This window comes from Cervus elaphus, chromosome 28 (assembly GCF_910594005.1).
Source record: "Cervus elaphus chromosome 28, mCerEla1.1, whole genome shotgun sequence".
NCBI classification, from domain to species: domain Eukaryota; kingdom Metazoa; phylum Chordata; class Mammalia; order Artiodactyla; family Cervidae; genus Cervus; species Cervus elaphus.
This window is the reverse complement of record NC_057842.1, coordinates 46,335,603-46,361,627: the sequence shown is the minus strand read 5'-3', so window position 1 is coordinate 46,361,627 and position 26,025 is coordinate 46,335,603. Positions and strand designations below refer to the sequence as shown.

General features: G+C 45.6%; 1 protein-coding gene across 1 annotated transcript in view; it reads right to left on the bottom strand.

Moving 5' to 3' along the window:
- Nucleotides 1–24,295, bottom strand: part of LOC122685409 (prolyl endopeptidase) — a 136,402-nt gene extending 112,107 nt beyond the window's left edge. Inside the window, exons 1-2 of the mRNA XM_043890182.1 lie at nt 23,829–24,295; nt 17,268–17,342 (exon numbers count right to left, since the gene is read on the bottom strand). Of these exons, the coding sequence (XP_043746117.1) occupies nt 17,268–17,342; nt 23,829–23,873 (120 nt within the window). The 5' untranslated portion in view covers nt 23,874–24,295. The remainder of the gene's footprint in view (nt 1–17,267; nt 17,343–23,828) is intronic.
- Nucleotides 24,296–26,025: the final 1,730 nt, after the last annotated feature.

Here is a 26,025-nt window from a genome sequence, read left to right as displayed (position 1 = left end):
AAAAAAAAAATTGGAAAGTGGGTGGCACTGAGTAAGTTTATTGACAATAATGGTTTGTAAGAAAAGCCAGAGGTAGCCTCAGGAGGTCAGGAGACCCTGGCAGAAGAAGTGACAGTTTCTACAACAGATCAGTTGTATCCAAGCTTAACCTGTTTGTAATTAAGCAGTCAGAAAGTTTATAATACTATAATATTACTGTAACACTATAAAACCTTGGCTTCATAATAATTCACATCTCACTATTAGAAATGAAGCGTGAATAAATGTATAAGCTCAATTGACGGTTGAATCAGATGTTTATGCAAAGGCAAACCGTTTTGATAGGAGAAAACTTCAGGAAATTAACAACTTACTATATTTGGAGTGGCACACAAAAAATGCGTTATTGTCAGAGTCCATCCAGACCTAAGGGCCCACCCAGCACAAAATGGTCTTTAAATGGGCTCTTCTACACAAAGCACTGGCCCCATGCTGGAGAACTATGATTCTGTGCTGAGAGAAAGCTGCTCTAAAACTCAAGGTTTATAACATGCTTGAAAACAAGCGGCAAAGAGTATGACGTATGAATATAATGATTAACAAGAGTTTTGCAAGAGGATCAATTCAAGAGAGAGAAAACTGTTACGGGTCACATTTCTCATTTCATTCAAACAGAAAATAAAACTGAGTCCCGCAGAAATACAACTCCAACTGTCTATCATGAGGGATTGGCAAACCTCACCATGGCCTGCTTTCCTATGGTACTCGAGCTTAGAATAGGTTTTATATTTTTAACAGCTGGGTGCAGACAGGGGTGGAAAACCTAACAGCGACCTGGGTGACTCACATCATCTAAAGTATTTCCTATGTGGCCCTTTATAGGAAGTGTGCTGACTCTACTCTGTCTCATCACAAAGTGTCCACAAAGATACTTTTTGCTTTTTAGTTACAAAATCGATGCACAGCTGCCCAGTCCCAAGGGGCGGCACTCTGGGGTGGGGTGTGGCGTGTCCTCTGGGGGTGTAGTGTGTGTGTAGCACTCTGGGGGGCTGGGGTGGTGGGTGTGTGTGTTAGTCACTCAGTCACGTCTGACTCTTTGCAACCCCATGGACTGTAGCCCACCAGGCTCCTCTGTCCATGGGATTCTCCAGGCAAGAATCCTGGAGTGGGTTGCCATTTCCTTCTCCAGGGGGTCTTCCCGACCCAGGGATCAAACCCAGGTCTCCTGCATTGCAGGCAGATTCTTTACCATCTGAGCCACCAGGGAAGCAAAAGCATTACTTGATTTCATGGGTGAAGTAAACTGGCCCTTCTGACATGACCTTCCCTCCTGTCCCTGGCCTCAGTCCCCTGAGCTCCCCTCCCAGCCTTTGTCTCTGCTGGGTCACCTGTCCGCAGCGTCCGTCCCCCCATCTCTGTGGGAGGTGGGAGCCTCAGCAGCTAAAGCCCCACTTACTGCGGGCTCCGTGTCACCCTGGGTGTGCTGCCTTACGGACACGGAAATGGAGGCAGGTGGCAGTAAGGCCACCTGAGCCAGGTCAGTGAGTTAGCAACAGCACTGAAGCCAGAGTTACGTTCTTTCGGTCACTGTAACAGCGCCCGAGGCTGACTCCTGGCCTGCTACTCGTTCACCTTTTCAAAGGACTCCTCTTGCTCAGGGTGGAGAAGAGACTCTGGGGGAGCCAAAGTGGAAACAGGGACGCTGGTTAGGAGGCTCAGGCAGTAGTCTGGTGAGACAAGTACGTGTAGAATGGCCGGTCTCAAAAAGGAGCAGGGATGGGACAGAGGGGAGGAGTGGGGACAGAGAAGACGGGTAAGCCCACGCTGACATCTCGGTCAGATGGCTGGCTACTAGAAGGGTCTCAGCAGAACATTCAAGCTACTGAGGGCTCCCACCCCGAGACCCAGCAGACTTAGGGTCCTAGAAGGACCCTTTCCACTGGGGGTCCTCTGAGGAAGAAGCCCTGCAGCCTTCATTTCCCTAGTCCTTCTGATTTGTGTTTCTATGAGGCTGCACCTAGGCCTGACCCTGGCTCTAGGAGGACCACAGTGGATCCATGAGTCATAGATCCTTAGTTCATTTTCCCTGCAAAGGTGAACTGTGCTCACCCATGGATGCTCTATGCTGCTTGGCTTCTCTCGGTACAATCACAACTGCTGCCACAGAATCCATCTCACACCAAAGCAGACACACTGGCTTTTCTCATATAAAATGTCCAGAAAACCATCAGAATAGTCATAACAACGCTACTAAATAACCAGGCTCATTATATCCCATATGTCACCCACAAATGTTTAACGAGCAATATTTAAAGACGACACCCTTCCAATACCTAGATGCAAACAATGTTCAAGTTCTTAACAGTCTAAGTTCTATCATAACATGCATCTTTATAATATGAGCAGGTCCTTTTCATGAGGTGCGGATAAATCTTCTGTTAAGGGGTTTGTGAAATTTAGGGTCCCAAAGAATACCAATAATGACTTCTTGGTCATTTATGGATTTAACAGTCTGGCTTCTTGGTCTGAAAAGTAGAACACATTTGGGGGAAAGGAAGAAGAGGTATAAGGATAATGAAAAGAAAAACCTGAGCAATTGCATGATGATAAAGAAGCAGGGTGAGGAGAATTAAATTCTTCTTGTCCCGCAGGAGTCTCAGTATCCAAACTCATACTCCAGGGTATTATTAAAATCACTGAAACTCGAAAGCCCATGAAATGACACCAGCAGCTGAGCTTTTTAAAGAGGATCACGAGTTTAGATTTTATAGCCGTGGATGAGTCTGAACACATTTTTCTAAGAATAGTTGCTCAAAGCTAAGAAATTCAATTCACATTTCATTTTGCCTTAACTATTAGCAACCTTCAAAGGGAAGTTTCAGTTATGTAAGACGACTAAATCCTAGAGATACACTGTACAACAGTGTTAACGATATTATGCTATACACATTAAACGCTGTTGAGAGAGCAGAACTCATGTTAAATGTTCTTACCATAGTTTAATATAAAGTAAACACAGCTACCTGGCCAAATGTCACTCAGTTTGGGAGCTAGAGATGCCTTTACCTTTACTGTTTCCAGAATTTTTTTCAAGTTATCCTCACATCAATCCACTAAACATCTCAAGTTCTTTCACAAGCACAAGTCTTACGTATATGAATAAAGAGGACGTATAAGTTACTTATTAAGTAGATAAAGTATATAATGAACATAGGGCTTCCGTGGTGGCTCAGCGGTAAAGAATCCACCTGCCAACGCAGGAGACGTGGATTCAACTCCTGATCCAGGAAGATCCCCTGGAGACGGAAATGGCAACCCACTCCAGTATTCTTGCCTGGAAAATCCCATGGACAGAGGAACCTGGTGGGCTACAGTCCATGGGAGGGTCACAAAAGAGTCAGACATGACTGAGGGACTAAAAAACAACACAGAACGTCACAATGGGCAATATAGGATTAAAAAGATGAATCACACACATAAAGATAAAAGCTCTAGGAGAACAAACGAAGGGAAAGCCACTCCCAGGATAGGGTGGAGTGGGCCTCAGAGAGTGGGGCAGGCAGGCAGTCTGATGACAAAGAGGGACTTCCAGCTGGGAGACTGATTGTGGCACGGGTACCATTCAAGTGAAACCAGGGATAGTGCTACCTACATCCCACAAACCTGGCGGAGTTTTAGCTGCAAATTATACATACACAAGGATGTATATATGTAGGTGTGTGTGTACATGTATATGTGTACATACACATGTATACACATGTACATATACACATGCACACAAACATGTGTGGATAACACAAACACTCATATATATATATATATGAGTGTGCTGGTTAAAGCAACTACGGTTAAGGCAAGCGGTTGGTGTCACAGCACGGACTGGCAGAAAGCACCAGTCGGTGTTCTCTGTGTAGTCCTGTGTAAGGAGCTGACAGCATCCTGGAGGCCAGAGGGGGAAGCACCCAGACCCCCCCCCCCCGCCTCTGCTGGCAGTGTAACAGAATTCATAATGACTCCCCAGGTGCAAGGATGCACCCATAAAAAAGAAGACGAGGTGGCACAGTTCATCTGGGAGGCTGCAGGACCCAGGGCCAGGAGGGCTGGGCAACCACATGGAAAACCAGTGGCAGGTCGTGCCAAACACAGTGAGAGGCAGCTGCTCCAGGAAACAGGTCTAGAAGTTGAGACTGTAGAAGAATGGAGACACGTACTTTACAGGACACACTCAGGAACTGACACCCCACAAATGAAAAAAAAAAGTGCCCCATATGTTCCAGTGTTCTCTGAACATTTACAAACATTACCAGTACATCAGATCAGACCAAAAAGGAAACCACAAATTCCAAGAAAAGCTTGTTTGGGTCATGGTTGTAACTACAATGCCGTTATATTGACCCAGGGAGGTACCTTCCTTTTCCTGGCCTCACAAACCCCTACAAACCCCAAGGACGAGAAATGTCGAATCCAATTGGTGAGAGCTCAAAATCCATAAGGTTTATCTTTTAACATTAAAAGCTCAGCGTGGCTACAGAGAAAGTGAAGGGCATCAAGAGATGGATTCACTTTCCCTTCTTATTTGGTGAGTTTGTTATGGGAAGCACACAGATTGAAACCGCCCACCCTGGCCAGGCACCATAGTAACCGTCTGCATGAGTTGTTTTATGACAGGAGGTCCTGGTAAGGAATACGGGACTAATAAGCCACCACCAACCGGAAGAGTTCAGGAAAGGTCGAAAGGAGACCCCACGTGTCCGTCCACTTCCCAGAATCCCTCTCGCTAGCATCCTTCTTGGCCGAGCGATGCGTGCACCACCAGGAAATACTCTGAATTACAATGATGGGCCAAAGACCACCGGGAAACTAATCCCATCACCATAAAACCCCAGACTGAGAGTCGCAGAGCAGTTCTCCTGGGTTCCCTCACCCTCCTGCTCTCCACCCGGGTGCCCTTTCCCAATAAAATCTCTTGCTTTGTCAGCACGTGTGTCTCCTTGGACAATTCATTTCCAGTGTTAGACAAAAGCCCAGTTTCGGGCCCTGGAAGGGGTCCCCCTTCCTGCAACAAGATCAGTGATTCTTTCGCTCTCTGAGCTATTGAAATTTTTTGCTTTCATAATTTGAAAATGTTACACAGGACCAAAATGTTTCAAGGTAGTTTCAAACACACCAAAAATGTCCAAAACATGAAAATACTGGAATCCAAAACATAACAAATTAACTGAATAAGCAACTGAATAGATTTTTTTTTTTAAATAAACTGCCCCAAATTTAATTCTGCCAATAAATAAAGAAAAAAAAATTAAAAGTGGGTCCCTCTCTTCTCTCCGGGACCACCTACTCTCAGGGCAGGAAGGCCCCCATTGAGCTTCCTGCTGCATGTGGGTGACAGACCAGGTGGAGCCTTCCAAAAGCCCTTCCAGGCCTCTTTCCACCTTCTCTGCCTGTCCCCATGAAGGCAAATCAACTCGATCACCCACTGGGCGAGTTACTGCCAATCAAAGGGGAAGGAAGCAGAAAGTCTCACGATGACCTTAGACTCAAGCCTTGGTCTCAAATCTCGCCATTACCAGGGAGCTCATTCGAAGCTGGAACACTAACCTGACCTGGCTCTGCTCTTTGGCGTACATACTACTGCTGACCAGAAGCCTGGCAAGGACAGAGGCGATCTGCACATCAAGTCCAAATCTAACTAAAAACCCACCCAGGAAGAAGTTAAACACATACATATCCTCTCTTGAATAACTCTCGTATCAGTGAGGAAATCCAAACTATAACAAGACTACTTCAAAAATAAGAGAAACAAAACTATTAGGAATTAAAGTTCTTGTTGTTTAGTTGCTCAGTCGTGCCTGACTCTTTGCTACCCCATGGACTGCAGCACGCCAGGCCTCCCTGTCCCTCACTATCTCCCCGAGTTTGCCCAAGTTCACGTCCACTGCGTCCGTGATGCCATCCAACCATCTCATCCTCTGTCGTCCTCTTCTCCTTTTGCCATTAAAGTTCTTAGAATGTGACAAAAACACCTGAAGCTGACATCTGTTTCTTTTCAGTATCTTAGGATGCCCCACTGATAGACTGGAGGTGGGGTGGCGGGTGAGGTGTGACCTCTGCTAGCCATCAGGACTCCCCTCCCTGAGATCCAGGGATTCAGCCAGGGCCGGGCAGGACACCCATGCAGGAGGCGGCTCGGGGCTGGTCCAGGGGTTTGTTTAATGACTCACACACATCGAGGCAGCTGACCTGATCGAGTCCACAGCAGATTCAGGAGCGTACCTGGAACAGGCTCGGGGGAAAGTCGGGGCCTGGGTGTGCCATGTGCAGAAGGGCAGCACCCACACTGTGATGGATGAAGTACGTGTGGCCCAGGGAAGATGCTCTACACCCAGATACAAGGTTAGGTCTGGAAAATGAGACACACCTTCAGGAAGTCTGGGGTTCACCCTCTCTTGATCAGATTTTACCATTTCTGGGTGCCAGCAGCTTACACTAAATGTCATAAAATGTCAGTGATATATTCTATATATATATATATATATATATATATATTCTGTCTCTATTCTAACTATGTTAACTCCTTTCTACATTCTTCACATAAATAAACCCTGCTCATTTTCATAGGCAGAATCTTCCATGAATTCTCCTCGACATGTAACAGTCAATATGAACCCAGGACAAGCAACCAGAATCCTCTTTTAGGAACGGAGGTGAACAATAGAAGGAGAGGCTTTATCATGAGATCTGGGGTTGTCAGGGCTGTGTAAAACCTGAAGGAGCAAGGACCATCTTTCTCTACCACGTGGGAGAGGCTTTTGGAAAATAAAACAATCAGAGAAAAGCAGATCACCTAAGAGACAGAGACAGACAAGTTTACAGAAATATCACAAGCAGTCCTAGATCAAGCTGTGCCTTAAGGCATGTACTGATTTTCAATTACATGAGCCTCTCAGCTCTTTAAAAAAAAAATATATATAGAAAGGTGCCATTCATCATGAGTCCTGACTGATAAAGCTCTTCCAAGAGCCCCTCAGCTCAAGCACCCCAGGCTGGAAGAGGATGAATCCACCAGAAGCTTGCCTGGGGGCTGGATGGGGAAGCCTGCAAACAGTGATCATCAGTAAATGAGAAAGAGTGAAACAGTAATTAAACATTCCAATCAAAAATCTTTAAAGTAACAAAAAATTAAAATAAAAATAAATCAATGAGCTAGAAAATTAAAGAATACAACTTGAAAGTTCTAGAACCATTCCTTTCTAAAAAACAAACAATCCCCCAGCCCCCCACCACATTCAACCAAAGTTCTGGCTAAACTAATTATAAAGAGGAAAGAAGTTACAGATACTAGAAATTTGAAACGATAAAGAAAAAGACACAAACGTGGAGAATAAAGTCATCGTAAGAAATATTTCACATAACCCCATGATAAGTAAGTTTTAAAATCTCAATGACATGGACAATTTTCTAGGAAATACAAACCACTAAAATGGATCCAAATGAAAGGAGATATGAACAGAGACCAAGAATTAACTGCAATAAAAGAATTTGTCCTAGATAGCTCTAAAGCTTTAAATGATCAAGCAGATAATCCCTGTGCTATTTAAGCTACTTAATAATAAATGCAATAGCAACCATTTATTAAGCACTTACTTGTGCCTACCACTCTGCTACATGGTTCACAAACATTATCACTCAATTTTTACCACTACCATATATAGTAGTTTCCTCCAAATTATAAATTAGAGAACTGAAGTTTAGAGAGGTTGATGAGCATGATCAATGTCACACCTCTGAAAAAATTGTGGAGTTAAAATTCAAACCTGCCTACCTCTAAAGCTATTCACTAAACAACTATACATTGTTGCTTTCCCATAAATAAACAGGTTCCAAGACCTTTAAAGAGTTCTCATCTGCTGCTGGGAAGAAGAGGGTAGAAAAGAAGTTCTGGAAGAAGGGAGACATCAGGATGCTACTGAATGTCTAGCTCGGTGGCAATGCATGCCTGAACTGGGCAGTGCCAACAGGGATAAAAACAAGAAGGGTATGAGATTTTACAGAGGCAACTGGAGGTCCAGAGAATCGTGTGCATGATTATATACAGAGCTGCTCCAAATGGTCAGAGTGCCATCCAGTGCTATACCAGAGAGTTCTGGAAGTCTTTATAATGACATATGCCTTGATTTCCCCCAATGAGAAAAATCAGAATCACAAATAAAGTCCCTCCAGTTTACAAAGATGCTCTGAACAAGTGAGGCATCTATGAGAATTTTAGCTCCTTGAAAGTGCCCTCTATAAAGCAAAGCTATTATTGTTCTCTAATCATCTCTATAAAGCAAAGGTATTACTGTTCTCTAATCATGTCTAAGCATTCACTAAGGCAGTTTTTCCAAGCTTTCTGGATCTTAAGAATTACCTGGTGAGGTGCTTGGGAAACAGATTTCTACTCCTATCAGATACTCTAAAAGTAGATCTTGGGCATGTCTATTTTTAACAGGTGATTTCTGGGTTTCTCAGGTGACTCAGTGGATAAAGAATCCACCTGCAAAGCAGGAGGGTTCGATCCTTGAGCTGGGAAGATCCCCTGAAGAAGGGCTTGGCAACCCACTCCAGTGTTCTTGACTGGAGAATCCCAAGGACTGAGGAGACTGTCGGGCTACAGTCCATATGGTCTTGAAGAGTTGGACACGACTGAGGTGATTAAGCACACATGCACGCATGCACAGGTGATTTTTATGACTGAGGGCTTTCCCCGTGGACATGGCAGACATCTAAGAGAAAAGAAAGTGGCTCAGAGAAGTCACAGTTATCTTCGTTTCTTTAGTTGTTGGTTCTTTAATAACTGTTTTCCCAAAGACATCATGTCTGATGTGAACATTTCTCACAGAGGAAATGTAGATTATTGGAACCAAAGCTGAGTAGTGCTTATGGGGAAAATATTAATGTTAAATGTACACAAGCACCTTAAGAATTTCATCAATGGTTTGGGGGCTGCTTTCCCTGGTGGTGAACAAATGTGGCAAGACTTCCAGCCTCTACTCAAGGTGCGGCTCAGCCTCCTTTTGGCACTCACCTCCAGCAGCTCAAAGCTTAAGGGGCTCACGATCTCCAATCTCTGGTCTGCCTAGGATGGCATGTGATTCCAAGCTGGCATGGACCACGTTTCTCTTGCTCATGACAGCTCATCCTTCTCCTCACCCCCATGTAATCTGATGTTCAGTATAGTGGACACACAAGTAAACACAGGACAGGGGAGGAAAGGCAGGGTGTGAGCACTTACGGAGAAGGAAAGGGAATGAGACCAGTGGACCTGTGGCACTTGGGCTGCCGGTGTCCATTTTCCTCCCCGGGGTTCTCCCTGCTTAGTGAGAGAACTCCACATAGCTGTCCTGTCACTGCAGAGGCCAAAGAAGGTCCCCAAGGTTTCCACCAAATCTTTTTTCATTGCCACAGTACAGCCAAGGGGTGAGCACATACATGTCTGCAGCCTGGCCAGACAAAACTCCCTCTCCTGGGATGCAGTCACTGAACAAGTGACAGAGGGCTGAAGGATTGTAATCACTGATGCCATTGGCGGTGCTGCCTGAAAAGTGGAAATTCCCCCCATGGAGCTCTAGAACTACCTGGTTCCTGCCTGCTCCAAGCCTAGCTCTCCAGTCCACCCAGAAGCTGACCTCACTGTCCCTGCTATGAATTCCTTACTTGCCAAACATGACCAGAATTCATATCGGCTGTTTGCCTCAAAAACCCCATGGCAGAAAGCAAGAAAAAGGAGACAGAAAAAGACAAAAGAAAGGACTGCTTAGAAAAGAGGATGGCCCAGTACCAGCATATTCTATCATACTTTCGACAATTACCCCAAGTACAGATCAAAAGGACATGGTCCCCTGAATACACATTTCAACTGTGGATTTACAAGAAGTATTTTTGGCTAAACATTTCTGTAGGAGGTGATGAAACATTTTAAGACCTTAGAAGTCTTGGAGATTGAGATAATAACTGGTAATATATTTACCTAAAGCATTTCCTGTTTCTAGCAGAGAAGGAACAACATAGTAGTAACTCTCAATCCAGGTCCTTACATGAAACATTAAAAATTGAGGGCAGGGCATTTCACGGTGGGTTCAGAAAACATCAATTAAAAGAGGTATTACCTAATAGCTTCAAGGTAATCTTTGGCCTAGTTTAATCACTGCACTTTGGAACAATAAAACCACACTTACAAGTCACAAGTCCACCCACTGGCAGAGGTGGGGATTCAATGCTCAAAATATACGTATCTTTTTCTAAAACACTAGAATTCAAAAGGAAAATGCTGCCTACTTTTGTGGATGAAAATAAAAAGACACAGGTGTCTCTAAAGTTCAACATTCTGAGTAAGCAAATAAGAGGACTAGAGTCTGAAGGTCTACACTTCAATACCCTGAAGCAGCAGCACCTAAGCTATACCACCTCTGTACAGAGCTCTGCTGGGCATGGAAAATGAACTGTTACATGCATTTTCTCAGCTGGGTGTTGCTCAAAGCTTGGATCTAGATGAATTGAGTGTGGCTATACTCATTTTATAGATGAAGGAAAGAAATCCCAGGTAAGACAGCTGGCTGTACTCACAGGCCAAGAAAATGGAAGACGAAAGGCTACGACTTCCAGTCCCACCTGGCAAATACTCCGATCCTCCTCCCTGTCTCCCAACAGAAGTGACACCAGCAATGTCTGGAAACTCACAGTACAAAAAGGATGTTCACAGTTTGTCCTAAAGTCTTTAAAAGAACACTGCAAACCAAAACAAGTCTTCTATGCTGTGAATTACATCCAGTATTCCCCCGCTCTCAGTCAGCTTCATCTGCTGTCTGCTGGCTTAGAGACACTGAACTAGCCCTTCACGTGAGTGCACATCCTGGGAGCAAGCTTCCATTCTGTAGGCCCTGCTGCCTGACAGCCTGAGGGGGAGATGCGAGTGGACAAAAGGATCTCAGCTCCCCCAGCCCCTCAGCAGTTCTTGCCCCTGCTGGCTCTGTCCCACGCTAGGGAGACCACACCACACAGAGAAATCTAGGCCAGACTGATACCAGCACAGAGCAGGCAACTCTTCATGCTACATCCTTTTAGGGTCAATCTTAAAGAACAACAACAAAAGTGAGCAGAAAACCACATATCAGAATAGTCAGGATTCCAGGGAAAGGAGCTGACTGCCCTAAACATTGTTCTCCACTGAACCTCTGTGACATTAAAATACCTAGAGAGAAATCCTAGGCTAGTTAACATCCTAGAGCCGACCAGAAGTCTTTTGAAATTTAAATCTTTCCTGCAGAGGAAGGGAGGAGTATAGGCAGTGGAGGAGAAAGGTGACGTTTCTAGCTTCCTTACCTGTAAGAGTGAGGGACTGTTCTGCTCACTACCTTCATAACCCCTTCTCAAAAGACGTAACAGGCAACCCCTAACTATTCCTCCAAATAGGGGATAGGGATGGGAGCAAATAATGTCTTAGAAAAGAAGATCTCTATTTCTTTGATCCTCAATGAAACAAATGATAATTTTTTAAAAGGAATAAACATACAATTTTGGGGGTGGGGGGCGCTGGTTCCTATTAGGAGATCTTCTTTCACGATCCACAAGGCAACTAGAGCTATTGGTACTGTCATTTAGCCCAAGGCAGTTCTCAGGGAGGGGAAAAAACAAATCAGTCTTTTGGTAACTGCAGCTGGTATCCTACATTTGCTTACCTCCTGGACCAAAGCCCCAGGACAGGGCTTCTGTGGAAGCTAGACTTGACAATTAGCTACAATAACAGATGTAAATTCTTCCTCTTTGTAAGTATCTCCCCTTCACTAAGTAACAAATAACAAGTTCTGGAATTCAGTCAAGAGGTCAAAGCTGCAACAAGATGGAGTGAAATGGGGAGACTCTTCAAAAGGTGACAAGGATGCTGCCTCTATCTGGACTTCAGGGCTGCAAAAACAAGCCAGAGATGCAGAGGATTTCTCACTATCAGGAAAGGGAGCAGATGGTGCCCTGTGGACTGACTGCACCATGATGGGCAGGGAGGCCAGGAGAAAGAAATGCATATTTGGTACCCTCCCAGGGGCCCATGAGCAAGATGGCTGCTTCAGTGACAAGAGCAGTGTAAGCAAACTCCAAGGGCTTGAGGGGCAGCGCAAGGCGGAGGGGGCAGAGCAGTCCCCTTGCCAGTGTACACCAAAGCTTCTACAATTCCCCAGGAAGAGGGGTCCATCCGCACGAAGAACACAGGATGACGGTGAAGTCACTGGGTTTGGCAACTGAGCCCCTGCTGGTCACAGAGATGGATGACAGATGGGACAAAGGAAGAAGGGGTATGAAGGGGCACACAGACTGCCTTACGGACAGGAAGAGAGGAGAAGGCTGTGATAAGAGCTGAAATGAGACGTGCGTAGGGCTCACCCAAAGGGGCCAAGACACCAACTAAGACGAAGAAATATGCTAGAGAGCTAAGGTGGAGTGTGGGGTTTGGGGTCCACGTGTCTGTTCATCCCGGGAAACTTAGGAAGTTAGAAGATTAGGAAGTGAATCACATGCACATTATAGTCAATGGGGGGGGGGGCGTTTGCTAGTAGTAGTCTGGAGGCTCAAGTCCCCTCAGAGTCAAAGCCTCAGGGTGCATCAAGGCTGCCGCACACACTTCCTTCCATGACCTGCGGAGGACAAGCTGGGAGAGCCTGCTGACTGGGAAGTATGGGCTCACCACTGCCGGGACCTGCCTCGCTGTCTTCAAATCCGTTTCAATGACTAAAACCTCTCCCTCCACCGTCTCACTTCTAAGGTTTCCCTGGTGTCCCACTTACTCCAGTGAGACTTCACTATGGTTTAGACTGCTACCTCCAGAGTACACCGCAGTAAGATGTCTAAAGAGCTTTTAACCCAGAGTCTTCCCTTTATCTGCTGTTAAGTTTGTGTCTCCATACAGATTCTTCTAGAACAGAGAGCAAACAACAACAAACCACTGTCTCCAAGAACTGCAAAGGCACTTTATAAAGCTGTCACCCCCAAGAGCGCCACATTCGTGCACCCTTCTCCCGCCTCCTGCTCCACCAGGAGCACTTTTCACTTAGCAAACCAAACCTTATAGCTCAGGATGCTATAAGGATGCACGGACTACTGCGTCAAGCACATCTACCAGGTTCAACTTAAATGCTAAACTATTGTTGGAAATGGAGATTTTCAATTTTCCACTATTAAAAATAACACCCCAAACCGGCTCTTTTCTATCTGAAGTGACACTACTACTTTCCCAGTAGGCCTGAAAACTCTTCTTTTTCCTTAAGTATTTACTTTTTGTTGCTGCTATTGGGTGGGTTGATTTCTCATTATTGATGGTATGTATGAGTGGTAATGATTTTATATTTACTCCATACATACACGCTCTATTGAATTCATTCTGTTTTCAGTTGTTTCCCTTAGTTTTCTAGATGCATAATCACAGAATCAGTTAATTAGTGATAATTTTATTTTATCCTCTACAGATTTTAGTTCATGTTTTATTGTACTGGTCAAAGTTTTGCAAACATATGAAAACAACAGTGAGAGATATTCCAGTCTAGTGTTTAGGTTGCTCTGAATACTTACTATTAAAGTTATTACTATTTTTAGTTTTGGATTTTTAAAAAATTCTTAAAACATTACCTAGATTAGTTATATAGGTTTACTTAATCTATGGATATAATAATATTAAACTAAATTTCTGTGACGAATTCTGCTTTTTTATTTTTAACCTGCTATCATTGTTTACAGTCTTCACGTCAATGTTCACAAGAAAGGCTGGCCCGTGTCTTCACCGTACGATACTGGCAGCCATCAGCCACGCGTGGTAACTGAGCGCCTGACATGTGGCTGCTCTGAATCGATATGTGCTGTACGTGTAAAATACACACTGGACTTTGAAAATTTAATCTGAAAGAATGCAGATACCTTAATAACGTTTTATATTGATTACATGCTGAGATGTTAGTACTTTGAACAGACTAAAGTACTTTAATTAATTTCCTGTTTCTTTCTACTTTTTTAATGTGGCTGCTAGAAAAATCTGAATTATATATGCGGCTTACATTATACATCTCCTAGGTAGTGCTGCTCTACTGCTTCTTCTTTACAAAGTAGTTCTCCTGAGTTTTCAAATTAAGGCTGAACTGATCTCAAAGAAAGAACTGAGCTGCCCAGGATACTCTACAAACTGGTCCATTTGCTATAAAATAGGGCTATGTGGGCCTTGACAGCTTGGAAGGATTCATCCAGATTCAAGGTCCCCCCCACCACCATCTTTGAGAATTTTGAAGTTACAAGTCTGCTGATATTTCTTTAATAAAGGACAAAGTCTCAAATGCCAGGAACTGTCAGAATTGGATAAGCTCTATTAAACATGAGATTAAATCAAAGACTTACTGATAGCATTTCAGATCTTGAGCTATCAATGTTCCTTACTTCCGGGCTGGTTTTTATTGAAAATGTAACAAGCAGCTTTTCTTTGTTTTAAAGGCTACATGAAGATTCTCCTCTTTACACCGAGGTATGGCTAATACACCCACTTCTGTGTACATGCCTCTAACTCTGAGTAGAAAATGTTCCTGCTGCTCTTCTGCTCATTAGAAAAACACACCCTATCTTTTCAGTCTGAGACAAAAATTTCACTCATCAGATCGCAGATGACAACCAGCTCCTGTCAATAATGAGGCTGCTTCGAGAGGAGGATGCCGGGGCAGGTGCTAGCTGCACAGTCCCGACACCTGAGGAGCACTGCCTGGACAGGTGAGCATGAGAGCAGGAATGGGGGGTCACCCAGCGTGCTTGTAGGAGGACCCATAAAGTCCCACAGCGAGCTAAGACATGACTCCACTCCTAGAGCGTGCGTTCCCAGAGCTACTACACCCAGAGTCTTTGATTTTTTATCATTTCTTTAATGTGAAGTTTATAACCACCTGGACCACCTGATTCCACTCATAAGCTGAGTGACCTTGGACATGCTATTTAATCATTCAAACTCAGTTTCTTCATCTGTGAAATGGGGAAAAGAAAAAGATCTATTTCAGGATTTGAGAAAGGGTATGCAAAGCTACCACTGAAGCGCCCAGCACACAGTAAACATCTATTATTAAATACACACCATGAAAATAACAGTGTATATACCAGTGTCATTGGCGTCTATCCAATGCTGACTAGAAGATTACTAATTAGCAAAGTTTTACCTACTATAGTTAAGTGGCTTGTCAACCACAGGACCAGACATCATCAAATAAGGCATAGCAAAATGCGCATGCATTAACATGTAAACAAAAACTGGGCCATTCTCACATAGCTCAATCACTCAATCCCCATCAAAGGCTGCAGAAATCCAGGTTGTACCCAATTCCTTAGACAAAGGAATCAGCATAGAGACAGTCCTTGGGGGCAGTTTTCCAGAGATACACAGGAAGTTCATCTCCTTCTCTTCTGCTCTCCATCCACTATAGGCTATGTGACTACCTGTGACCCTCTGTTTCCAGGCTCAATCCGTCTCAGTCCAGTCCAAAGTTGGAGGACCAAGGTTGTCTGTGGCAGGGTCGAGGAGAGGACGCAGCCCTGCCCCTGCCCCTCCTAGCCTCAGCTGCAGAGCTGGAGCCTCTGCCCGCTCCTCCAGTCACCCATTGGTTTCTCATTTGCTCCCCACCAACCTCTAAAACTCACTGCTTCACCAAAGAAAAATGAAAACCCAAACATCAGACATCCTCACCCATGAGACCTCTGTCTTTCTTGAAGGGAACGGGGAAAGCGTGAGAATGAGGGAGTACAGATACAAGTAAAAAACCACGAGAAAAACTCAAAATGGGGGTGTGCTTACTTCGAGGACAAAGGACAGGGAAGAAGTTTTAAGTTTCTGCAGTGGGCAGAGGAGAAGAGAAATGCTTGCCATGAAGAACTGCCAAGGGTGGCAGAAAGAGAAGCAGGCAAGCTAGTGCCTTGGGAATGGAGGAAGAAGGACAAGTTGACATGGGATTTACTCCAGCAGAAGCAACCCCTTCCTGCTTCTGCTGTCTCGTTTTCCATGTAACATCGTGCCTGGCTAAGCCCTTCACTCCACTCCACTCCTGGTGAAGCTTTTCCCTAAGAACATGAAGGCAGTAGAGTTTGCAACCCACTGACCAGGGAGCGTGAAAGGGCCGCAGGAGTGTGGGACAGGGAATGGGGGTGGGCGTGAAGGAAAGCACCCCAATCCCACTGGCCAGGTCCACATCAGGAGGGAATGCCTTCTTGGAAAATCCGAATTGTCTTGGAAATCAGAGTTCAGTTCTCCAGGGAACACTGATACATACAGTTGCAGAGACCACAAGATACAAGAACAGCTAAGACATAGGCTTTTAGGAGCTGGCCTAGAAAACCACTCAGCAGGCATTAACTTTTTCTGTTTTTTTGTTTTAAAATAGGAAATGTACTCTGGGATTCTAAAGAAGCTCAAACTTCTGGAGTGCTGAGGATATTAGAAACTGTATACATATTTTTATATACTAAGTTAATATGGCTATAAATAAAAAAGTCAAAGAACTCGGAGTGGATTGGAGAAACACCACTCCCTCATCCAAGCAAACTTAACTACATACAGCATATGTAAATAATGAATCTCAAATGACAAGCCCTGGATACTCCAAGAAGGAAAATAGCAACCATCAGACATCGCACTTAGGGGTAAGCTTCATTAACAAAATGAGACTTTGGCTCAAAATACTACATGTTTCTCCAAAAGAATATTTTTAGACAGAGTAGAAAATTCTCCCCTTCATCCCTTTATAAAATATAAAAAGATACTGAGAATTCAGTTTACTTATAATTTAGTTGTTGTATTGTTGTTGCATTAAAATCAATAAATAATCTAAGACCAGCATTCAGTTTTCAAGACTTGGTACTACTTCTTCAATATATTTTCTTTCCTTTGGGAAAAAATGTATTAGGCAATTTTTTTCTTCACAAAATTATTCTAAGTTTTTATTTTTCTTCGGTAAAAATTTGTTTTCCTTTTTTCAAATACTTTTCATTTCAAACAGCTGGTTCATCAGTGTTCTTATAGTTCATAAACACTATTCAAAACAGCTGTGTGATCGTCTATGGGACTAAAAACACTTTCACCGTTTCTCACGAATCATTTCACAGAGACTGGTAGTATAACAGGTCTATTCATCGTCCCACTGCAGACAACACAGGATAATACTAGGAGGGAAAAGCCACAGTTACTGATGTTTATGGTTTGGTCTGAGCTATGAAGACCACCTTCTCTTTCATCATAAGCCCTCATTTACCTTCGTCTGCTCGCTGTCTGGGTCTTCGAGCCAAGCGTAAGGGTCACAGATTTTATGCCCATGATAATCCTGTACCTGCAAAAGACAAAGTGCGGTATTAGGTAACTAGTGTCTAACCCCAACTACATCACTACTTTCAGAATGTGACGGAGATAGGAAAGGGGCGGTCTGAAATAGCCCAGTTGGCTCACTGGCAACGTGTCTGCCCAAATTACCACATGAACCGAAGTTGGCAGGTTCTCAAAGGTGTCAAACCACCCTTAATGAAAAGAACATTTTAGCTGGAGCAGGAGGAGAGATGAAAGGTCAGAATAGGAACAGCTCTGTCTGTACAACACAAGACAAAGGCCTGCCACTGTGTTAAAGAAACTTGAAAATGTGTTGTTGGTGGCCAAGGGCTGAATGACACAATGCAGTGGGGACACCGGAAGGGCCCGCTTGGGCGGGAGCCATCACACACGGGTGCACTGCCCTGTTCTGGCTAAGCTTACAGATGCTTAGGAAATCTCCCAACAATGTACAATATGATCAGTTTTGCCTTTAAGTCTAAACTACCAAAAAGCAAGTTAACGAACGTGTAATGATGCTCACTGAAGTCAGAGAAAGCTGACTTTCATGCAATGAGAGAACATTTCTACAACTGAAGCCTCTATTCTGTTCAATGTACTGGTATGAAATGCTTTCTTTCACTGTGTAGGAAAAGAGGCACAAAGGTATCATGCATTCAGACTACCCTGATATTTGATGAGATAAAACTGCTGACTGCCAGGACAGCCTGGCTGAGGGGATGCCTTCGGGAGCCCCCTCGTGGGAACTTTTGGAAAACCCAATTCCTGAGTGGGCCTGGCCTCAGAGACTGACTGAGTCTGGAAGACCAACTGAAGTCACCACTCCCCAGGTGATTATGCCCAAAGAAACTACCAACAGATAGATACCCCAATAACACAGTAATGTGATTAATCTAATCAAATGAAACCACATGGACAACGTCTTTCCAATCAAGTCTCTCTCAACAACTGAACAACGTTCCATTTGAGGCTTCCTGTGTGCAGTTGTCTGGAAGACAACCAGTGTCTCAGATATTTTGCACCTGTCTCCTCGGTTTTATTCTGTAATACCAGAAGGTAAGGGCTAGTCCCTAAGGAAAGCAAACACTCTCCTGGAAAAGGAAAACCTGCTGTTTCTACTGTTTATCAAAATTCCACTGTGGCTGTTGGTCAACTGAGACTCTCTCCCAAGCCTCAGACCCCTGGCTTTCCGCAAGGGGTCAGCATCTGTCCTCATCTGGTGCTGGGGAGACAGTACCTGGGGACACGCACACCTAGAAGGACAGGCAACTGAGCTGGAACACAAGGACTGCCCAGCAAATAATGACCAACAAGTGCAAGGCACACAAAACCAGATGAAAGCCTTCCCGACGAGTCTTCCTAAAATTATCAATTTTCAATCCTTACCAAAAGCCTCTCTAAATTGTAGCTGATTATCACCACTGAAGAAAAGGTTTTCTGTCTTGTTTTCTCATCTGCAAGTCTCTTACATTTTACACACCTTGAAATGGTTGTAAAACACCATGCTTACAGTAACAACCATCTTTTCTCTGACAATAGGAATCAAAAAAATGTAAAATTGTGCAAGATCTTCCAACCCAGTCTTTTTAGGAGCAATGTCAAGCACAAGATGGCAACATGCCCAGGGCCGTACTGAGTTCAGAATCAGAGCTGAGACTCAAAACAATCTGCAAACAGCTTTCCCCCAAATATTCCTCAGAAGGAATGGACCAGACACTAAAAACGTCCCTCAATTCAGTTCAGTTCAGTTCAGTCACTCAGTCGTGTCCGACTCTCTGCGACCCTATGAATCGCAGCACTCCAGGTCTCCCTGTCCATCACCAACTCCTGGAGTTTACTCACACTCATGTCCATTGAGTTGGGGATGCCATCCAACCATCTCATCCTCTGTCGTCCCCTTCTCCTCCTGCCTTCAATCTTTCCCAGCAGCATCGGGGTCTTTTCAGATGACTCATTTCTTCCCATCAGGTGGCCAAAGTATTGGAGTTTCAGCTTCAGCATCAGTCCTTCCAATGAATATTCAGGACTGATTTCCTTCAGGTTGGAATGGTTGGATCTTCCTGCAGTCCAAAGGACTCTCAAGAGTCTTCTCCGACACCACAGTTCAAAAGCATCAATTCATTGGCGCTCAGCTTTCTTTACAGTCCAACTCTCACATCCATACATGACTACTAGAAAAACAACAGCTTTGACTAGACGGACCTTTGTTGGCAGTGTAATATCTCTGCTTTTTAATATGCTGTCTAGGTTGGTCATAACTTTCGTTCCAAGGAGCAAGCATTTTTTAATTTCATGGCTTCAGTCACCATCTGCAGTGATTTTGGAGCCCCCAAAAATAGTCTGTCACTGTTTTTACTGTTTTCCCATCTATTTGCCATGAAGTGACGGACCCAGATGCTATGATCTTAGTTTTCTGAATATTGAACTTTAAGCCAACTTTTAGTTCTCCTCTTTCACTTTCATCAAGAGGCTCTTTAGTTCTTCTTCACATTCTGCCATAAGGGTGGTGTCATCTGCATATCTGAGGTTATTGATATTTCTCCTGGCAATCTTGATTCCAGCTTGTGCTTCATCCAGCCCAGCATTTCACATGATGTACTCTTCATATAAGTTAAATAAGCAGGGTGACAATATACAGCCTTGACGTACTCCTTTCCCTATTTGGAACCAGTCTGTTGTTAAGTCCAGTTCTAACTGTTGCTTCCTGACCTGAATACAGATTTCTGAAGAGGCAGGTCAGGCGGTCTGATATTCCCATCTCTTTAAGAAGTTTCCAGAGTTTGTTGTGGTCCACACAGTCAAAGGCATATTGGCATAGTCAATAAAACAGAAGTAAATACTTTTCTGGAACTCTCTTGCTTTTTTGATGATCCAGCAGATGTTGGCAATTTGATCTCTGGTTTCTCTTCCTTTTCTAAATCCAGCTTGAACATCTGGAAGTTCATGGTTCATGTACTGTTGAAGCCTGGCTTGAAGAATTTTGAGCATTACTTTACTAGCGTGTGAGATGAGTGCAATTGTGTGGTAGTTTGAGCATTCTTTGGCATTGCCTTTCTTTGGGATTGGAATGAAAACTGACCTTTTCCAGTCCTGTGGCCACTGCTGAGTTTTCCAAATTTGCTGATGCTACTAAAACTCAGACATATCCAGAAACTTAACAAAGGGGGAAAGATTAACAGCAAATCTTAGTTTTATGACTAAGTGAAAGTGCTGCCACGTGCTAGACCCAAAGCAATGAACGGCTGCTGAATATCCATACTGCTGTGCCTGATGTTTTAAAGCACCTTTGTAAGAGAGCTGATTATATTCCTACTTCACAGCCGCAGAATGCAATTCAGAGATTGGCAGGGTGAAGGCTGTAGATCTGCTGTGAGCTAAACATTGTGCCATAGCCACGTTTATCTGATCTGGTCCTCACTGTAAGGCTACCATCAACTCATTTTTCCAGATGAGGAAACTGAAGCTGGACATAGTTAAAGCAGCTGACAAGGGTCAGATGGTTAACAAGCCGGAGGGAGAGCAGTGATCCCATCTTGAGCAGCCCCCAAAGCCGGAGGACTTGACCTTTTGCTAATGAAGCAGACCAGTTGTGAATTGGCAAGGGCACAGCTGGACCTTTACTCAGAACCCAGCGCACCCTACACTGGACTGCCTACTGAATGGTGTTCACCTCTGAGCAAACAGCCCCAACTTCCCGTACCTGCCTTATAATCTAAAGCAGACTGAAGTCAGTTACTGAGCAGGCATTTCTAACCAGGAGAAGAAACAGATTCTCTCCAGGACAATCCCAGGAGCCAAGTGCCCTCCCCCCATCCACCTGGCCCCTACATTTTTCTTTTATAAGAGCGTAGCCTACAAATGGGGTGATCTCACAAGCCACATCCCCTGCACTCAAGCTATATAGTACCTGATTTTCCCATCTGATTAAAGTTCGCAAACCATTCCATATTTTCCAAAGACGCTTTAAAAAGGGAGTTCTGATAAGACATTATCACTATGAATATTTCACTGTATTAGTCAATAGTTTGCCTGCTGCCAAATGCACATTTGTACACACAGCAGGCAGAGCCCATCAAACCTGGCCCCATCTTATCTTCCCTTTCCAGCCGCCATCCAAGCTTACACCCAAGATGTTCTGGTCACAATGGCCTTCCTGCCATCCCCAAACAGACGCAGTTCCATGACTGTCCGGCCCTACATAACTATGACTTTAAGTCACATGACCAGGAATATCCTTTCAACCTTAACCAACTGACCAACTTCCAGCCTCAATTCTCATACTGTCTCTACCTCCTGACGAAAATTAATGCCATTCTCCTCGGTGTTTTCCACTCATCCTGCACACTCTGCCACTGCAGGCCTAAATTCCCTGAGGGCAACGCTCTCGGGGGATGGGCCACAGGATCACACTGGAACAGCATGGTTTCCAAAAATCTGCTAGCTAATGCAGAAGTGGATCCAATGGGACTGCAAGCTCCAAGCCCACGGTTCAGCAGGAGACTGCTGAGTGCACGGCTGGAAGACGCTCAAGGGAGACAGACAGAGCTACGGCAATGGCTAGCACTGCTGGAGAAAAACAAACCCATCCTAGAAATCAAGGCTACCATTTGAGTAAATGCCTAAGTCAAGCCTGCGTTAGTAATCAGGACTTTGTCACAGGAAAAAGACACTGCCCACAGGCTGTCAGGGCTGGGACAAGTAACCTGGGTGATCTACAGGGTCCAGGTTGGACCAAGCGCTACATTTCCTCAGCCTTGAGGCTGATCACGACTCCTCTGATGCAAAAGAACTGCAGAGTATTAAAATCCACGGTATACTCTTTTCAGTTAATTGTTCATAATCTTTCTGACATCTTCAGGAAATCCTCACTTCACCCTTTCAAGAATGGTTAAACACAGATTAGGTGAACTGCAGAGTTTTGGTAACCCCAAAAGTGAAAAGTTACGGAAGAAGCACCCCTCCCCCATTTAAATAAAACAAATCTAAAACAGTACTTATCAAATGTTATAATTGTATCTCTCCTGAAAACTCAGAGATCCTCAAAAACCAAACCAAGATATTTATGCGTTACCATTACTCATGTTTGGCACACGGCAGGGCCAGGGCATCACCTGAATGAACGAACGATTGATACTTTTACTACTGAAGCAAGTAAACTCTGTTGTTAGCCAAGCCAGCGTAATAGTTCATTCAGGGAAGAGGAGGCCTGTAACAGGCAAGGGATCTGCCAAAGGGCATCCAGGGAGGGAGTGATAAAGCCACAACTAGCACTCAGGTCTTCTTACTTGGTCTATCCCCTTTCCATTCCCGCTGGATCACGTTACTCCTGTTGCACAAAGGAAACAACTCTTGAACCACAGAGATAGGGATTCTTGGGGGAGTAAATTTAATAAGCAAACAGCTGAACAGACGGAGAAAACATGGTTACCAGATGGCCACAGGTCAAAGAAACCATGAATGCATTAGTACCACTTGGAAGTCTTAATTTAAAACAACCCTTACATCCTTTGCTCTAAAGCCCCAGAACCCTTTACCTCAAAATGAGAAGTGCTTTAAAGTACAGACTTCAGGCACAAATCAGGTCAAAGCAAGCAGAAAAAATCTAGAACTGTATTATACAAAAATCTTTTTATTCCAACTCTATTTTAAGTCATCTGAGGAATTTGGCTATTCCTACGAGAATTATGCCCACAACATTTGGATTTAATCCAGTTCCTAAGATGCCAAACTAATTTTTACACGCAAAAAAAAGAGAAAAAAAGGTTCTGCCCAGAACTCCACCCACAGGATCTCCACAGTGACTCTGAGGTTATCTACAAACTGAGGGAAATGGTGGGTAAGCCCTGCCCTAGGCAAAACTTCATTCTGCAAAGGCCACCCTCTCCTCTTCTAAGGCCTCCTCTGGCCCCCGCCGACTCTGCTCTGGTTTAGGAACACGCGGATCAGCACCGGCACATCACGGGGCCCTGCCCCATCTTCCACGGACTCTATCTCCGCCCTGCATCCCCAGCGCCCGCCGCCAGCACCCGGCAGGGGGAAGCGCTCCACACACGTTTTAAAAATCGAATGAATGAACTTCAACTCTAAGTATTTTTAATTTGTGAGTTGAAAAAGTTTGCTTTTGTCTTATAACTGGACATCATCTACACACATCCACACTTTCTCCTACCACCATATTTAAGCAAGAGCCTCCTCCAAGCAAAAACGCAGTGACACGTCCTGCCTTCCCACTCTCTCCAGACGCCCACGCCCACCTGCGTGTTCGCCCTTGACCCCGATGATCTTGGGAAGTGGTCCAGCGGCGGCTGACCACCGGCTCCGCCGCCAGCGGGCGGAGGGTGACGGCCACCAGGGCCCCCGCGCCTCGGGAGGAGCCGGGAACCCCCAGCCGGGTCTCGCAAACAAAGGCCGAGGGGGAGGGGAGAGCAGGGGGCGAGGGGCCGCAGAGGGTGAGGGGCGGCGGGTCGTGGGCCAGGCGCCGCTGGGTACTCACAGCGGTCTCGTCGCGGTACACGTCGGGGTACTGGAAGGACAGCATGGCCGGGGACGCGCAGGGGCGGCGTGGGCTCTGGGGCGGGCGCGAGCGGGCCGCGGGGCGAGGCGGGTGCCGGGAAGGCGACGGCGGCGACGGGCTGCTCTCGGCCGGGACTCTCGGCCGGGACTCAGGACCGGACCGGCTGCGCGGCGGCGAGGACGTGCGGGAAGCAGGAAGCAGCTGTCGGCGAGGCCCGGAGCCCCTCCCCGGCGGGCGGGCCCAGCGGCGGCGGCGGCAAGAGGGAGCGGGCGGCGCCGTGCGTGCGCCAGCCCGGGCGCACAGCTCCCTCTGCAGGAGCACCGGCCGCGCCCGCGCCGCCGCCCGGGCCCACGCCTGGGCCACCGAGCCGAGGGTCCCCGCCACGCCAGCGGGGCCACGGCGCCCGGCACGCGCCGAAGAGGGACCCGCGCGGGCCGGGACACGCCCAACACGCCGGCCCCGGCCCGCGCGCCCGGCACACGTGCTATCACGCGTGCGGGGCCACCACGCCTCCTGGCCCCTCCCGCCCTACCCGAAGTCCCCCTGCTGGCCGCTTCGCCATTGCAGCGTTCGCCGGACCTCCCTCAAGCCGAACGAATCGCCGGCTTTGCTGATTCGATTCTCTCATCGAATTGAAAATTCCTGTTCTATGACTGGGTAGGGGCGGCGAAGAGAGACCTGGCCTCCCCAGCCTTGAGAGCGGAGGTTCTTGAGGTGACCTAATTTCCACTGCCTGTGACCCTGGACTTGGAAGGGCAGTAATAATGGATCGTGAGGACTAAGAAGGAAACACCACTCGTACCCTTAGCACCCCTGGTGGGCGCTGTGTGATTGGGCAGCTGGACTATTTAGGTGCTATGAGGTGTGAGTAGGACAACGGATGAGTCCTTGGGCTCCCCGGGTGGTTCAGTGGTAAAGAACCCGCCTGTCAATGCAGGAGAGGCAGGTTCAATCCCTGGATTGGAAAGATCCCCTGGACAAGGAAATGGCAACCCACTCCAGTATTCTTGCCTGGAAAATCCCATGGACAGAGGAACCTGGCAGGCTACAGCCCATGGGGTTGCAAAGAATCCAGTGTGACTGAGCAGGCACACATGTCTCAAATTTACCAGTTGAGAAGGGACCAAGGTGGGAAGATTGGAAATTATCTAGGGTTTTTTTGTTCATCCTTCTGGTTCTTTTATCAGCATGTCTTTTCTGCCAATGTGTTTGTTTATTGAGCATCTTTTATTTTGGGGATGGGGGCAGGGCAGGAGGTATTAGATGCTAGACCTCAAACCCATGATATTTTAACAGTTATATTTATTCATCCTTGGGCTAGTGATAGGTGTTCTGGCCTTGCTTTCTGAACTTCAGGAAGAAGCTTTACAGCTCCAGGTATCAGAGGTTGATGGCTTCCATGGAGGTCCCCATCCTCCAGAGGCCTTGGGTTCTGGGAATAAGTAGCCTACCAGGCTCCTCTGTCCAGCATCTGTTAAGACTGATGTCTCTGGCATTTGCCCAGATAACCCATCCTTTAATTTGACTCTTATTTCCAGGTAACTAACTTACTGACTGATGGAAGTGCAGTCAGTAATCTCCAACTACTTTCCCCCAAAGATTTATGTTTTCAAGTGTGACTCTTAATGAAAGTCTTATATTCCTGTGCATATCTAATCTCCACAAAATATCATAAAGTATGCAATATTAATAGCACCTAGAATAAGAGTGAGGTTCTCTTCTTGGCTTCCCCTGTGGCTCAGATGGTAAAGCGTCTGCCTACAATGCGGGAGACCTGGGTTCGATCCCTGGGTTGGGAAGATCCTCTGGAGAAGGAAATGGCAACCCACTCCAGTACTCTTGCCTGGAAAATCCAATGGACAGAGGAGCCTGGTAGGCTACAGTTCATGGGGTTGAAAAGAGTTGGACACAACTGAGCGACTTCACTTCACTTCTCTTCTTGGCCCTGCCACTGTTTCACTGGCTTTGAATGAGTCCTTACATCATCACTATTTTTCAGTTACAACAGGAGAGAATTAGATCACGTGGTTTCAAAGGATTCTGAAATTCTTTAATTCTAATCAAGAACTCAAGTGAAGTTGTAGGAGCCTCAAAACTAACCCTCGGATTAAGAATGAAATTGCCATTCACTGGAGGGTGCTGTCCATACCTTGTGGACAGATGGAGGTGAGAGTGG